General features: G+C 37.9%; 1 protein-coding gene across 3 annotated transcripts in view; it reads left to right on the top strand.

The window, feature by feature from the left end:
* thada (THADA armadillo repeat containing) overlaps positions 1–14,879 on the top strand; it is a 35,818-nt gene that overhangs the window by 8,715 nt on the left and 12,224 nt on the right. For all 3 annotated transcript variants that reach the window (XM_088384797.1, XM_088384795.1, XM_088384796.1), the window contains exons 22-29: positions 1,443–1,552; positions 2,891–3,023; positions 4,834–4,956; positions 5,105–5,227; positions 5,557–5,648; positions 7,233–7,322; positions 8,238–8,369; positions 13,214–13,382. In XM_088384797.1, coding sequence (XP_088240923.1) covers positions 1,443–1,552; positions 2,891–3,023; positions 4,834–4,956; positions 5,105–5,227; positions 5,557–5,648; positions 7,233–7,322; positions 8,238–8,369; positions 13,214–13,382 — 972 coding nt within the window. The remainder of the gene's footprint in view (positions 1–1,442; positions 1,553–2,890; positions 3,024–4,833; positions 4,957–5,104; positions 5,228–5,556; positions 5,649–7,232; positions 7,323–8,237; positions 8,370–13,213; positions 13,383–14,879) is intronic.

The following is a 14,879-nucleotide window of genomic DNA, read 5'->3' as shown; positions in this document are numbered from 1 at the left end:
ACACTACAAAATAAAAATCACATCAGAAATAATACAAACATAAGTCTCCCTCCATATGCCTTGTTGTTTGAAGCGAAATATTATCGATGAAAGAGATTCAAAATATTGTTGCAGGGGTCAAAGGGTTGTCTGTGTGTCAAATATGTCTCAAAACAAGAACTAAACACAGCCAACAAATTGAAATATCTCAACAATATTTTCTATTGTTGTCTCTTTTTATATACCTGTGTTCTTACATTTTAAATGAATGGTTTGTTGGGAAAGTCTCAGTCACTTGTGTCATTGTTTTTTTCTTCCTCCTTGTGGTTTCCAGTCCATTTTTATCGGGATGCTGTGTCAAACCCACATCCCAGAAAGGGTCCTTTTGGATCGTTTCTTGTTTGTTTGTTTGTTTTTGTGCACTAGAACCTCGCCACTCCTCCCTGTGCCCTCTGTGCCACCCCAGACTAAGCTGAGAGTGGACTGTCTTAGTGGTAGTGGTGACACCACAGCCTTAATGACAGGGCACTGGAAGTCGGCGTCCGCCTCGCCCTGCCGCCTCACCTGCTACACACTCACCAGTTTACATACTGCCACAGAAATGGCACTAGTGTGTGTACGTGTGTGTATAGTTAGAATAATGTCGCTAACACTATTACTAACTGGATGGTTTTACTTAGACTGGCTATTATGCGGATGTCTCAGCATCCTTTTTTGAACACACTTGTCACGCTACTGCCATGCTGCTCTCATGCTGGACATGCTCGCTGGCCCAAAAGTAAGTGGTGTCTCTAAAACCAGCCTGTTGCTGGTGTTAGATCTTTAGTTTGATGGCCAACTAGAGGAAAGGCTAAAGTGGAGCTTCAGTTCTTCAGTGGAATAACAAATTTTTTTTTTGCCCCTTTCTCATCTGCTTCTACTTTTCCATTTCCAGTAAAGATGATAGACTGCCAAAAAGATGTCCCAGCATTTTTTTATTGATAATTGTGAGATTACGTAATTGAGTTGTGGAGTTACTAGATGGGTGTGGGACAATGGTTTTGGTATTAATTTATTGTTTTGTTGTAAAATGACTCACACAAACATGAAGTACAATGTTTATAGATGTGGTTTCATAAAGAATTTAAAGACTTCCTTTTTGTTTTAAGGGTACATCTGGAGAAAATCTGGTCGTCTTGCTCACAGTTTATGATTATATATCCACCAGGAGGTTTGCGATCGTTGTGCCAAAAATCACTTTATCAAAAATAATCATTTGATTTAGGTATTACTGTTGTCAATGCAAAATAACTTAATGTTCCAATTTTTCATCTACTGTCATCATACATCACAATTTAAAAATTAATAATATTGTGAGTGGCACATCGCCCCCAGTCTACAGGCACGCACGGATCTACCCAATGCCTACATAAATTAAAAAAAAAAAAAAAGTCATTTGATGGCATATCTTCCCTCTCTTCCAGGTGGCTTGTATTGGCTTGTATTTCCGTCAGCAGCTCCTGCAGTCCCGTCATCGTGGCGCCTTTGAACTGGCTTACGTGGGCTTCGTTCGCCTCACTGACATGCTATGCAGGTACGTGTTGAGGGCTAAAAGGTAATACTGCTCCGCGGACATAAGCTTGCACATTGCAATAGTAACTTTTGTAATTAGTGACTCGGCACATCCTTGAGGTGTCACTCTTTGTGGCATTCCTCTTACTTTACCTATTTGTTGATGGCTTTCTGGACATCTCACTGTGGATGTAAAAAAGAAAACAAATTTCATTTCCATCAAGCAGCCTGGTTAGTCATCTCGAGGGGAATAAACATTTTATTTACTTTGCCTTTAAATGGCCGCATGTGGAAGGCATCTTGAAATTTGTGACATGGTGAAGCATCCTACTGTTATGTTCTTCTTGTCCATCATTGGAGGGCTGGTGTGTTGTAAACTGATCGTGTCATTCTAGTGGTTGTGTGTATGTTCTGCTCTGGGCCTGTCTGTCTGTTGTTTCAGGAAGGGACGAGTGGGATGTGGGGATGGTATGCAGGCTGTGTGCTGGGTTATGGGGTGTTGATTGCAGGGTGCCTAACCACAGGCTTTTGATGCTCTGTCTTGGGATCTGGCATCGATGCACTCCACCGTGTTTGCACTCTCAGACGCTGGCTCTCTTGTGCTCACTCCTTTTTCCTCCCCTTCCCCTCCATCACTTTTTATCTCTTTAACTTGACTTTCACTCTCCTCTGGTCATTCATTCATTTGTAGAAAAGATCCAGAAACGGTGTCGCAAACCTAGTTGAAGTTGAAACGACAAACTGCGAACTTTATTCATTGTTGTCGGACAACAGGCACATCCACAGAGAGATAATCGTGGTTTCCTTCTTTCAGTGAACCAGAAGAGGCGAAATATATGTTTGTGTGAGTGTGTGTGCGTTTTATTTTTTTGTAGCAAAGCACATATAAAAGCACATAGGGGAATGTTTGTTAGCACCTATTCGTTATTTTGTCTTAATCTGACTGTCATCGACATAGCCATAGAAGACAATGCCCTTATTTTCTCAAGATGGAACGTAGGCCTCAAGTGAACCCTGTGGAACTCCAAAAGACAGCATAGCAGAGCAGTACTCAACTAAGAAGACTTAAACACACACTTTTGTCTGCCAAATAGGCCTTAATGTGCACTTTGGTGGTCAAGACATATGGCTTCTCAGGAACCAAACAGCTCTCTCTCGCTCTCTCGTTCTCGTGCTTGCTCTCTCGCTCTCTCTCTCGTACTTTTTGAATTGTAAGTCTTCAGACATTATTGTTTTTTTTTCTTCTTCTCCAAACCCCTGTTGTAAGTATTTGAAAAGGAGGGTTAGACTATACATTAAAGCTCCCAAAGAGAATGAAGGCCCATAATCATACTGTATATGTTGTTTGTGTGTGTATAAGGAGTGGCAGTAAAGTCCTACAACAGCTTCCAGCCTGCTGGCTCGCCGAGGTTTTGGAAGAGGTCAAATCTAGTGACCCGTCATCAAAATTGTGTGCCACAAGACGCAGCGCTGGAATACCCTTTTATATTCAGGTGATTCGTAAAATTCATCTTTAACAAATACCATGATTCATGTACGATAGAAAGTGTGGCTGTTATAATGCAATTTTCTTGCCTGGTAAAACTTGACTAAACTCATTTCTGTAGCGCCTTAGTTTTTATGTTGACACTCGATACATCTCTCTCTGGCTAGTACAAATAGTAGTAGTGGTAACCATAGCAAAAGTCCAGCAGAGGGGAAAAAAAAAAGAGAAGATGTTTGAAGACGTCAATGGAAGTGGACACCTTGGCAGAGGTTTGGCCAGCATTCCCGACTCCCGGAATGACAGAGTCAGATCTGGGAAGGCTGCTTCTCTCTGACCAACATACACTTCATAGCAAGCAGATTTTTCCTTTTTGTTTTCCTTCCACCTCCTCTCAATCCCCAAGGCTTTGTAAGGGCCAAACCTTGTTGCCTTCTCCTTTCCTCCCTACCTTCATTTCTCCAGACCTCCCATGCCTAATTCTTAATCGTAACTAAAGCCAGATGTTTAACATCAACTCCCTCCTCAAGATAACTAACGCATAAACCCTGCACCAACTTTGTACATTTCCTCCTTGAGACACATACAAATTATATTATACTAATTGCACAGTATACTGTATGTTGTTGTGAAGAGTAGGCCTGAATGTCACCTTTTGTTTAATTGCAACATCATCTATTGTTTACTAAATCACAGACCCAAAAGTATCATATGCCCAGAATTCATTTTCAGTAAATGTTAGACAAACATTTTGTATCTGTTAAAAATACAAGCGGGACCTCCGAAATCATATATATAGCATCTGTATTGTGATTATTATTATTTTTTGCACAGGGGATAATAGAAATACAAAATTACTCCCAGTGTCAAAGTGTAATAATATTACCCTTGTGACTTGCTACTAGTCATTTTCAAGAAACATTTCATTCAATTAACTGTGTTGACTGCAAAAGTGAGTCACGTTGCAGATTCTGATTCTCAGTACCAGACTTATTATAATGTAACCACAATTAATAGTAATGCATCATTGACACGTGAGACTGGAGTTCTTAATAACTTACCTCTGATGTATTTCCTAGTATTCGCTATCTCATAAGTGATTTCTCGTGCAGAGCATTATGACCTTCTGGGAGTTTGCAAACTTAGTTAGAAATGAGAAGCGAGTTAAAGGGAATATACAGATTGTAGAAAAATGAAGCTGGGCTCTTAATTGACATCCAAAAATTTACTGCACTTGGAAAGAATAGCTTTCTTTTAAAAGCATAATCGTGACTGAAAGAACATATGCTTATTAAATAGCCCATAGCAGGAAATGTTTTCTCATTAATGCCAAGTCTAAGCTTGAGACGCTTGAGGGAAGATGCTTTTTAATTTCATTTTGAATGGGACTTTTTGGGTGGAATAGAGGCTCTTTTCATTTAACATTTTACATGGGCCTCTGTTTTTATTTTTGGATGTTGGGGGCGGGAATGCATCTTGGTCATTTATTTGATAAAAACCAAGAACAGCAGTGCTTCAACTCGCACCCCCGCTCCCTCATCCGCTTGTTTGCAAATCTGTTCCGAGCACGCACAGCTTCAATACGACAGTTGGTTGTTCAGGTGTGCCAAGCAATGAAAAAAGAAAAATATCGTCATTTGGAGTGAAACATACATTTTGAAATAAGATTGTAATGTAATTTTTGAGAAAAAGGGAATATTTTCAATATTTTACCGTAATAGTACACTTTGATGTAAGGCAAGATCTTCAGCATGATTATGAGAGCTATTTTCTTGTTTTCTTTTCAACAATTTGTCGTGTTTTTTTTTTTCTCTCTGCAGGCTCTTCTCTCTTCTGAGCCAAAATCCTCCAGTTGCAGTCTGTTAAAAATGACCATGAGAGAGTTGATTACTCTTGCCATGCCTTCTGCAAACAGAAATACAGATGCTTCCACTGTTCCTCAGGTTTGTAACATCAACACATGGTGTCATGATATCAATTGTATATATAGACATTTGATGAATCGGTTTGTTTATGGCATTTGCGCTGATAGTAGAATTAGTTTTGCAAGTGTGTGATGTAATGCCTAGCCAATTGTATTTGCCTTTCCAGGTCCACGCTCTGAACATCTTGAGAGCTCTTTACAGGGACACTCGTCTGGGAGAAAACATCATTTGTTTTGTGTCGGATGGAATGCAGGCTGCTGTACTTGGCTTCACCTCTCCAATATGGGCAGTGAGTTGCAATCCGTTTTTCTTTTGCAAGCGAGACGTCTCATAATATAACATGGCGACTTTATTTATGAGTCAATAGAAGATGCCATAAAAACAAAACAGAGGTTTTTGATTTTATTTCAGACCCCCAAAGATACGTTGATATAAACCCCCAAATTGTGAACCGTGAATATATTGGTGAATTTTTTTTTAATTATTATTATTATTTTTTGTATATGAAGCTGTTAACATTGATGTTGAAGGAAAATCAGGTATTGCCAGTTTTACGTGTTTGTTTTTATAAAGCACAGATCTTCATACCACTACCTCTCATTTCCACTCTTATTTCAGGTGAGGAATTCTTCAACTCTTCTCTTCAGCACTCTGATCACAAGGATCTTTGGAGTGAAGAAAGGGAGGGACGAACACTCGAAAAAAAACAGGTCGGTCGGCTCCGTTTCCGTTGAGGCAGAATGAAATATTTATACTGGCCTGCAGTTCATATAAATCAGTAGCCATTCACATACAAATTGTGTAAATAGCATCAAAAGATCACAATTACTGGTTGCAAAAGAGTTATTTACTCAGCCATTTATATTTTTATATTTCAACTTTGAGCCAATTTAGAGTCCGCACATACGTTTTCAGTGGACGCTTTAAAAAAAAAAAAACTATGCAAAGGTTTCCAACACCACCAGGGGACACTATTGTAACATTACTGTGGTTTCATTTTTCTCTGCCCCCTCTCCACCTACCTCATTATATGCTCCTAGAGCTGCTAGAAGCCTAATATTCTTATTTTCAAGTTAAAAGAAATAATGCAAAATTATACTGCAGATACCTGCATTGATATAATCAGAATAGTCATTACAGTTCATTGTGAATTTGTATTTGTATTACACAAATTCATTCTCTTTATGATGAGCTGAATCTGCCTGAATCCTCGGAACTCGGAACTCCACAGTCAACTTCAGCAAATCAATCGTGCCATTTGGAGTTGCCATAGAGAAGATCAATGAAGGTCAAGCCTTAGTCGACGTTCAGACCACTAATTTGTGAATCAGCACTGCCTTTCGTAGTTGCATCCAAATTGTGCACTCGATTTTGCTTCAGTTACTTCCATACGATTAATGAGCAGTCAATTTTTCACAATTCCCGCACGGTGACAGTTTATCTTTGTTCGTGTAGCTTTTTGCGGGCTCTTGTAAAGCTGCGAGAAAGCTCACGACATTATTTACCTCCTCGGTTGTTGTTTTGGAAGACTTTGCTTCTTGCTTTTAGCAGAAATTTCCACCCATGTATTTGACTTGAATCCAGATGTAATGTTTGTGGATCACTGCTCCATTAACTGAGCCCAGACGAAGGCCTCTCTGCTTCGTGACCTTGCATTGATGTCGGCCTGATATCATCTTTAGCATAAATACAACCAGCTGACACAGAAAGATTGCTTAGCAAGTTCCATCTTAAATATCCAACCTCATCACGCCTTCCGAAACGACACGTTTTCCTTCATATAATGTTAGAAAAAGTTTACACACCCCTTTTTAAATGCCATAGTTTTGTCATGAGGTTGAATGGCGGTTTCAGAAAGAATAAAAGTGTTAAATATAACATTTGTCATTTTATTGCTGCTCATGCGTCTTGCTACGCGTACATTCCCTTTGAGCAGCAGAAACAAAGCAGGCTCAATTTGTTTATGGTTTGAAAAAGCGAAAGCAGTCACATTGTTAAATGTCTTGTTACCCTTCTGTTAAAACGCTTAAAGTGTTAGATCCCACTGGAGAATCAGTGGGAGACTTTTAACCGGTTTTGTCTAACAGTTTCCACATGAACGGGTAAACTCATTTATTATAAATGTCTACTATTGTAGTTATTTTTTTTTCTTACCTGTTTACCTTTGTAGTTTTATTTTCCCCCTTTTATTTTACCTTTGTAGTTTTATTTTGTAGTTTTATTAAAAGAAAAATAAGCTTTTTTTTTTCTTTTCAAATAATTGTGTTCCCTTGTGCTTGTATCTCTCGCTTTAGAATGACCGGGCGTGAGTTTTTCACCCGTTTTCCATCCCTGTATCCATTTCTTCTTAACCAGCTCAAGGAGGCAGCTGTCTCAGTGGAAAGGTGAGGGGGTCATTGAATCAACCTTGAAATTCTCATATTTAATTGTTATTTAATATATTTTCTTATTAAATCCATGCACCATTTCTACGAGAGGATAAAATTACTGAGATCTTTCATATTATCTACTTCAAAACAAACATTTCTTGCATGGACCAAGGACAAGACTTTTGAATTCACCATTTCATGAAAAGAACACTGCAGTGTGTTTAAAGTTTCACTAACTTAATTAGCCAATTTGTGGTAAAACAAAATAAAAAATGCAGCAAATGTGTCACCAATTTGTTTCTGCAGTGAAGGGTTGGGTCCGCCGAGACTCATCTGCCTTATCTTTCCCCACTCGGACAAAAGTCTCTTTTTAAAAGCATTTGAGTCAGCTAACAGCTCTCTAGACGGCCTTATCTTACTTTTAGATCCAATTAATTGAGGACTCTTTCACAATCCCCCTCACTCCCTTGGCTGGTTGTTTAAACATTCATGGTTTTCCCACGGAACCTAATCTCAACTTTATGACTTTCCCCATATCATCTACAGTAGAGAATAATTTGTATGTAATAATTCATAGTTAAATGTGTAGAAGTTAAACATTTCACGATGTAACAGTTTGCTGTCGCTTTTGCAAATACTGATGTAAAAGTAATTTTTTATCGTAATGACAGTATTGTCCTCTCACTTAAGCTGTTGCTTTTTTTGCTTTTAATTTATGTGTTTAACTAGTTACCATTTGGCGCTGTTTTTTTTTTTTGTTTGTGTTTTTTTGCGCAAGGTAGCATTATTTTAAGCACAATCATCAGTTTGCAGCGGTGTGAGTTTTTGTGCCCTCACTGTAAAATCACATTAATCAATAAAAATGTATTATTAAATTAATTAAATTAATTATTTGTGCAGTGTATAACTATCCATTCCATGTATGTATAGTGACAGTGGTCAAGTCAAGCTGCATCCCAGTCTCTTCTTGCTGCTGCTGGTGCTCAGTCGACTCTACCCATCTCCAATGGATGGCTCCTCTTCACCTCTAGGACTTGCCCCGTTCACGCCATTCATCATCAGGTAAGTGAGGAGGCAAAGGCGTACACTCCAATCCAGAGCTAGTTCTCCTGGATGTGGAATGGATAATCACAGATGATATTAATTTGCAACATCAACAAGCAATTCATTTGGAGCTTTACCAATAGCCCAGGTCAAGTTATTATTGTGGTCCCCCCGGCCGGGTCTGACTCAGAACGTCACTTGCCTATTGGTGTCAGCGGCTTGGTTGAGTGACTGCCTTGAATGATTTATTTTTTCTTTTGGACAGCATATCACATGTCATCTAAATCGTTTTGAAAATTCCAGCAAAGAACACATATGCTTTTTTTAAGCCAAAATTATTGTTTGCCTAGTTGCCACAGAGTCTTGCATGTGTTCCAGCTCAACCGTCAAGCGTGGCACTTTGGTTTGTTGGCAACATGTGAGTGACACATTTAAGCATGTTTTGCATGCCAGGCTTAATGACTAACTGAGAAGACAATGGAGAAAAAAAAAATACACAGTTGTAAAACAATTTGGAATCCCTTCTAAATGACATGAGTATGTGGGTTTTCAAGAACAAATCTAAATTATATACTGTTGGCGATTTCGAAGAATTTGTGTCTGTGTAGCCCGACAGAACAGCTCCGTTTTTTTGTTGTTGGTCTTTCCACCTGCCTCCTGTCATAAAAGTTGAAGTGCCCTTGAGCAAGTTTAAAATCTGTGTGGGCTGACTCAGCAGCCAACTTAGTGCTCCATCTGCACCTCCTCCTTATTGTCGTCACTATCAATGAGAATGTGACTTGCAGGCTACTGGAATGCTTTATCACATCAAGAGGGTCACGCACCTGCTCATGATAAACTTCTCCAACAAAGTTTGACTGAGCTGTGCTGCCTTTCTAAGTATGGAAACATACAATCATCAAGACATAACACATGTAGTCTAAACGTTGTGTAGCAGATTATTTATTTTCTTTTTCTTTGCACTGGTTCCTTTGCAAATCATACACAAAGTTATATTCCCATAAGATATCAGTTGTTTTTATTTATTCTATCTGGCTTAAACTCAGTGTACTGGTGATTCTAAAAATTTAACAAAATGTTTTGTTTTTTTATTTGAACAAAAATAGTGTTGCAGTCTGAGGCTATGTCCCTCTCCACACACATACAGTATTTTAAAAAAAAAAATGCCTAGATTGTGTTTTGCCCTTTCATTCCCACAGTCTCTAGAAAAAGTTATTTCAGAGATATTTCAAAACGCATCTTCATTGCAAATGTGTGACATGATATCCAGCATGTAAACTGTTAACACCACAGTAGACGAATGCCATCTTACTTGCACAAGTTCTATTTCTGCAATAACAGATATGAGTGCGCATGTGATGTGCTCAATTAAATATATTTGTCTTCTGGGCTTGTACTGTAGATGAGCGCTGATTTGTGCTTTTTGGGATAGATGGCATCAGATTGTGGGACGAATCAGCTGATACTTTGTCAGGCCTTCTATTGTGTGCGGGTAAAAACGGGAAGACTCGCCCCAAGCATTTTAGGAGCCCCTATTAAAAGTTGCCACAGTATTGCTAAAACATGAAGGTGACTCCATATTTGCTATACGACTTTATTTCTTAATGTGTTTTAGTAAAATCCCAAAGATGTATTCTAAATGTGGGTGTATGTCTGTTGAAGCTTATCTTTATAAAACAGTGGACGTAATTTCATGGTTTGGGCTGGCGAGGCTTCTTTTGGCACGGACTCACTTGTCATCATGATTTAGCACAAGGTTAGAGACCCAATGAACCCAGAAACATTTTGTCTGTCAATTTGTAGTGGAAAGAAAGACAATATTTTTTTCTTTTGCAATAATATCTTTATCCCAGTAGTCTAAACTATTGTGGTGTACATATCTCCAATAAAAGACTATAAAGATGATACCGTTAGAGAACGGTACATTTTTATTTGGAATGATTTGATTATGTTCGATTGAGATGGATGACTATTCGATTCAAAATTGTCATCATGATTTGCAATTAGTCCCATCATATTATTGTCTGACTCTTTTAAGTCCGTTCCAATACTTCTTGCTCACCTACAAAGGTGGTATTTCATAACAAAGACAAGAATGATATCAGATCCAGACCATGCCTGGCATTAAAAGCTTTTCTGTTATTTCCATAATAAACCCAAATATTTTCAGTCTTCAGAAGGGAAAAAAAAAGGCACTTACTGTTTGTTCTAATACTTTTGCAGAGGTGTTTACCTTGTGCAAGGAAAATACTGTTTATGTTTTGAAAATATCCGTGTATTTGTGGACATGGCCTTAGTTGGAAGTTTTTGTTTTGAAAACGGTTTGTTGTTTGTGCTGTCTAATGTCAGACTTAGTGATTAGATTGCGAGTGTTTTTATCTCTGTTTACTGGGGAGTCAAGCTTTCAGGCGAATGGGAAACTGTGCTTCATTTTTCACATTCCTGAGATGGAGACGTCTGCAAATATTATTCCGACATGTTCATGTCCTGCACCTGCAAATCAGGCCTGACCTGGAAGTCAAAGCCCTTTGCGTACTGGACAATACAAACTAAATTTCTACCAATGTCCTAAACTCTTCCCGCAGCATTCCAAATACAAATTTTTAGTCAGTTTTTCACAAATTGAATGTCTCACTATGCCTCCGCGTCATACACAACAATTTACAAATCAAAAGATTATGAATTAATAAAACATCAGGTGTATTATATTTTAAGTATATACACATTAATATAACAGTTGAATTATTATCAATTATTATTAATAATAGTATTAATACTTATTAAATATTTTTAATTTAGATGATATGAAGATGACTTGCGAAAACTCATCTGCCTTCACGTTCCCATAATATTTTCCAAAATTCCTTTTTTTTTTGCGAAATTCACCCAATTTACTCATAAATTGACCCATATCATGGTTCTCTCCCTCGTTGATATCTGAATTCTAACTTTCTGCTTGACTGTCAGAGAAGTTATGTGGTGAATGTATCCACCCAAAATGAAGAACACATGTTGACGATGTTAAAATTAGCATCCGGCCCGCTCATCGTGTTTTGTCTACCCCCCCATCTTTATCAGGCATGTGTGAACACGCCTGATGATGTGAATAACTGCCACTCCCTCCAGCCACCATCTAAATTGTTTACATCTATTTACATTTTGCAAGTCGTATGCAACATTTTTCCTTAGACTGATCATTTTTCCAGTGCTGAACAACAGGTGTGTCTCATCTTCAACAATGTCTCTGTTTTTCCTCTCCCTTGTTCCTTTTTTAATGGCAAAGCTTCAGAGTTACGTGATTGACGATAGCAGTCCAGACATCTCTTCTCCCTTCTTGCTTTTACGATACTCCCATCACATTTCTCTTGTCTGGTCAGGGGGGGCTCGGTAATGCCCTTGCACTGTATCATTTCCAAAAGTCAAGCTTTTCCATTTCCAACTTATCTTATCAGACTTTGGTCTCGACTGATGGTACACATCATAAGTGTTTGGGCTCAAATTACAGTAAAAGAAAATTTATTAAATTATGGATAAGAAATAAGCATAAAAATTTAACACTCAATCTTGCCAGCAGTTTTTGTCTTCCAAAGTTTTGCTGATAAATTTTTTTTATCATACAGCCACAAACCGCAATGACAATAAAATACATTGTACACATGAATAAAAATTGAACTCATTGATTTACAATGATAAACACTGTATAATATACATATTTGATTGTAAACACTAAGGGAATTGTGTTTTGTTTTTGGGAATAAGTAAATAGAGGGAGCAAGGGTGTTTTTTTGCAGTCGAATCACTCTCAGCGATCGACATTTTGTGTGAATGGCCAAATGGAGCCCTCTTATTTGAAATGAGTCACCACTCCACTTCCTAACATGTGTTCATTCCCCAGTGACACACTTGGGCGCTTGAGTTTGTTTATCCAACAACAAGCTCAATTCCCTGTACAGGAAACCATTTGAAGAGTTTTCTTTCAAATGAAGCCCAGATGAGACTCACCCATGCCAGTCAACAACTTTCATATCCGAACCCCATTGGACACAGCTCTGGAGCTAAAATTACTCCGTCCCAAACTGTCATTTCCTTTCGTAAGAGTTTCATTGAGACAAATTACAAAAGATAGTTAACATCTGCGCCTTAAATAGAAAGTGGTCGGGAGCAAAATAAGGAAGAAAAGTGTGTGTGTGGCTCTGCATACAAGTAAATAGATATTTAACAGCATATACAGTTAATTTGTTGTGTTATTATTTCAGCCAGCCATTGACTTCTTCATCTAAATAGCCTCATTTTGTTTATCAACAGGATTGTTTGTTCAGTCCTCTAGCTTTATATCTGTTTCTATTTTTTACGCGGAATATGATTTGTTTAAAAAGAAAATATCTGAAGATGTAACTGGGCTTCTATCCATATCTGACATTACCTCTTGCCAAAACCCAAAAAGTTGGCTTTCATTTTATTCTCTGCATTCCTTTGTAATGATTTATTGCCACTATACATAGCTTCCACTTATTTTTGCCCAGCTAAACCAGCCTTTTTTTTGCCACTAATTGTAATACCGTCACCAACATCCCTTAAAGCATAAAGTTCCCCCGCCAGCATTGGCACTATCTTGTGCGCGTGTCTAATAAGGGTGAAGTTGTTTTTATTAAAGAAGCACTATGTCGAATGCAACAGAGAAGTATTGTGCTTTGTCTTTTTTAGAGTAAAAATTTTTACACTCATAAATTTTAAAAAAATGAACCAGATGAATGGTGTTTTTGTCCCCCAAAAACATTTCTTATTCTGTTTAGATTTTTATTTGATGAGGGTTTCTCATGGGTTGTGACTGTTATGTTTCTCTGTGTGTGTTTGTTGTACAGATGTGGCCGTTCGGCCGTATATCGGACTCGAGAGATGGCAGCACGAGCCCTCGTTCCTTTTGTACTCGTCACACAGGTCTCATCAACTGTGCACTCTTTGCTTCAAGAGCTTCCTCAAGGCCCAGAACCCCACATCCAACACAATTACATTCATGGGACCCTACTACAGGTTTGCATTGTGTGTGTGTGTGTGTGTGTGTTTGTGTATTATATATATCTATATATATATATATACACACACATATACGTATATATACATATATATGTATATATATATATATATATATATATATATATATATATATATATATATATATATATATATATATATATATATATATACGCACAAGAGTATGTTTTCTTTTTTTAAACAAAAATACAGACAATAGCTTTTTCATTTTTTTCCTGCTTTATTGGTTTGTTTGTTTGTTTTTTGCCTAATTGGCTCTGGCCAAACTTCAACATTTCTTAGGTTTTATGCATATGCCAATTTATATGCCATAGTGCTTATGTTTTAGTAGACCAAGCCATGAATTGACATACACAAGTGTGTTTGTGTGCGCATGTGCTTGCATGCTCACTGCATCATGTGGTCAGTCTGTGGTTGCGGCAGTAGGAGGGACTGCGGGGCAGGCTGATAACAGAGTCTGAATGGAGCTCACATCCACCACCACTATTTTTACCAGGCCAAAATACGGATTAAGGCCCTTTGCTACACAGATTCACATACGGAAATACACCTCCATGTTTTAAACTTACTGGGAAAGAAAAAAAAACGAGTTGCACCTGTCTTTTTTTTTTAACGTTGACGTTAAATAATGGGCATATTTTGAAGCATGAAAACACAACTATATTAGTTATAATAGATGACCTCATTTGCATCAACTGTATTCTTCTGGTTTTCTGGAGCCTCTGTTTGCCACACGTTTGACCATTTCAGGATTTTTTTTAATAGACTCTGGTGTCATTGTTTTTCCTTTTTTTGGGTCATAACATGATTTTCTACAGCCATTGATTTGTGATGGTATAGTTGTATTTGCCCCCCCCCAAAAAAAAAAACCACACACACGCATACTACTAACTTTAGTATCAATTTCATTCTGTAGTTTATATGCAAGTAGGAAGACGGAGGCTGCTTTTTCTCTAAATATTCCACTTTCTCCTTCCTGGTCTGGATCTAGTCTGTTGAAATGCCATGCAGGGACTTCCCAGCCCCGTCAATGAATGAATGAAACTGGGAAATTTGAATACTACAATTGAGATGAACTTGTGGCTTCCTCTGTTTCTCAAATACTGTATGAATACAAAGATCTATAAATATAGTATTGTATTTCATAGAGAATTACTAATGACTATTAATATAAAAAACTATCATAGAGTCATTTATTTAAATTAGTTATTGAAATGTTTTTGAAAGTTTGAAAGAAAAAAAAAATGGAATGGTTTTACTGTCCTTTCATATCCACTGCGGCTCGCAAGACATAAGCCATCCCCAACTAGCACGTTTGTAAAAGCATTTGAACGGTTCCATATTTGGTTTGGGATTCCATTTGACACAGGCTCCTTGTAATGGAAAAGCCCTTTATAAAATGACAACAGAAGAAAGAGGGTGCAAGCTCTTCCAGGCTGTTTTTGTGACCCACTGGGTGTTGCCTCGGTGTGGAAA

The sequence above is a fragment of the Syngnathus floridae genome, chromosome 9 (assembly GCF_059516105.1).
Source record: "Syngnathus floridae isolate MCC-2025c chromosome 9, RoL_Sflo_1.0, whole genome shotgun sequence".
Lineage (NCBI taxonomy): Eukaryota > Metazoa > Chordata > Actinopteri > Syngnathiformes > Syngnathidae > Syngnathus > Syngnathus floridae.
Note: the sequence above shows the minus strand (reverse complement) of the source record. Positions and strands in the feature narration are given on the sequence as shown.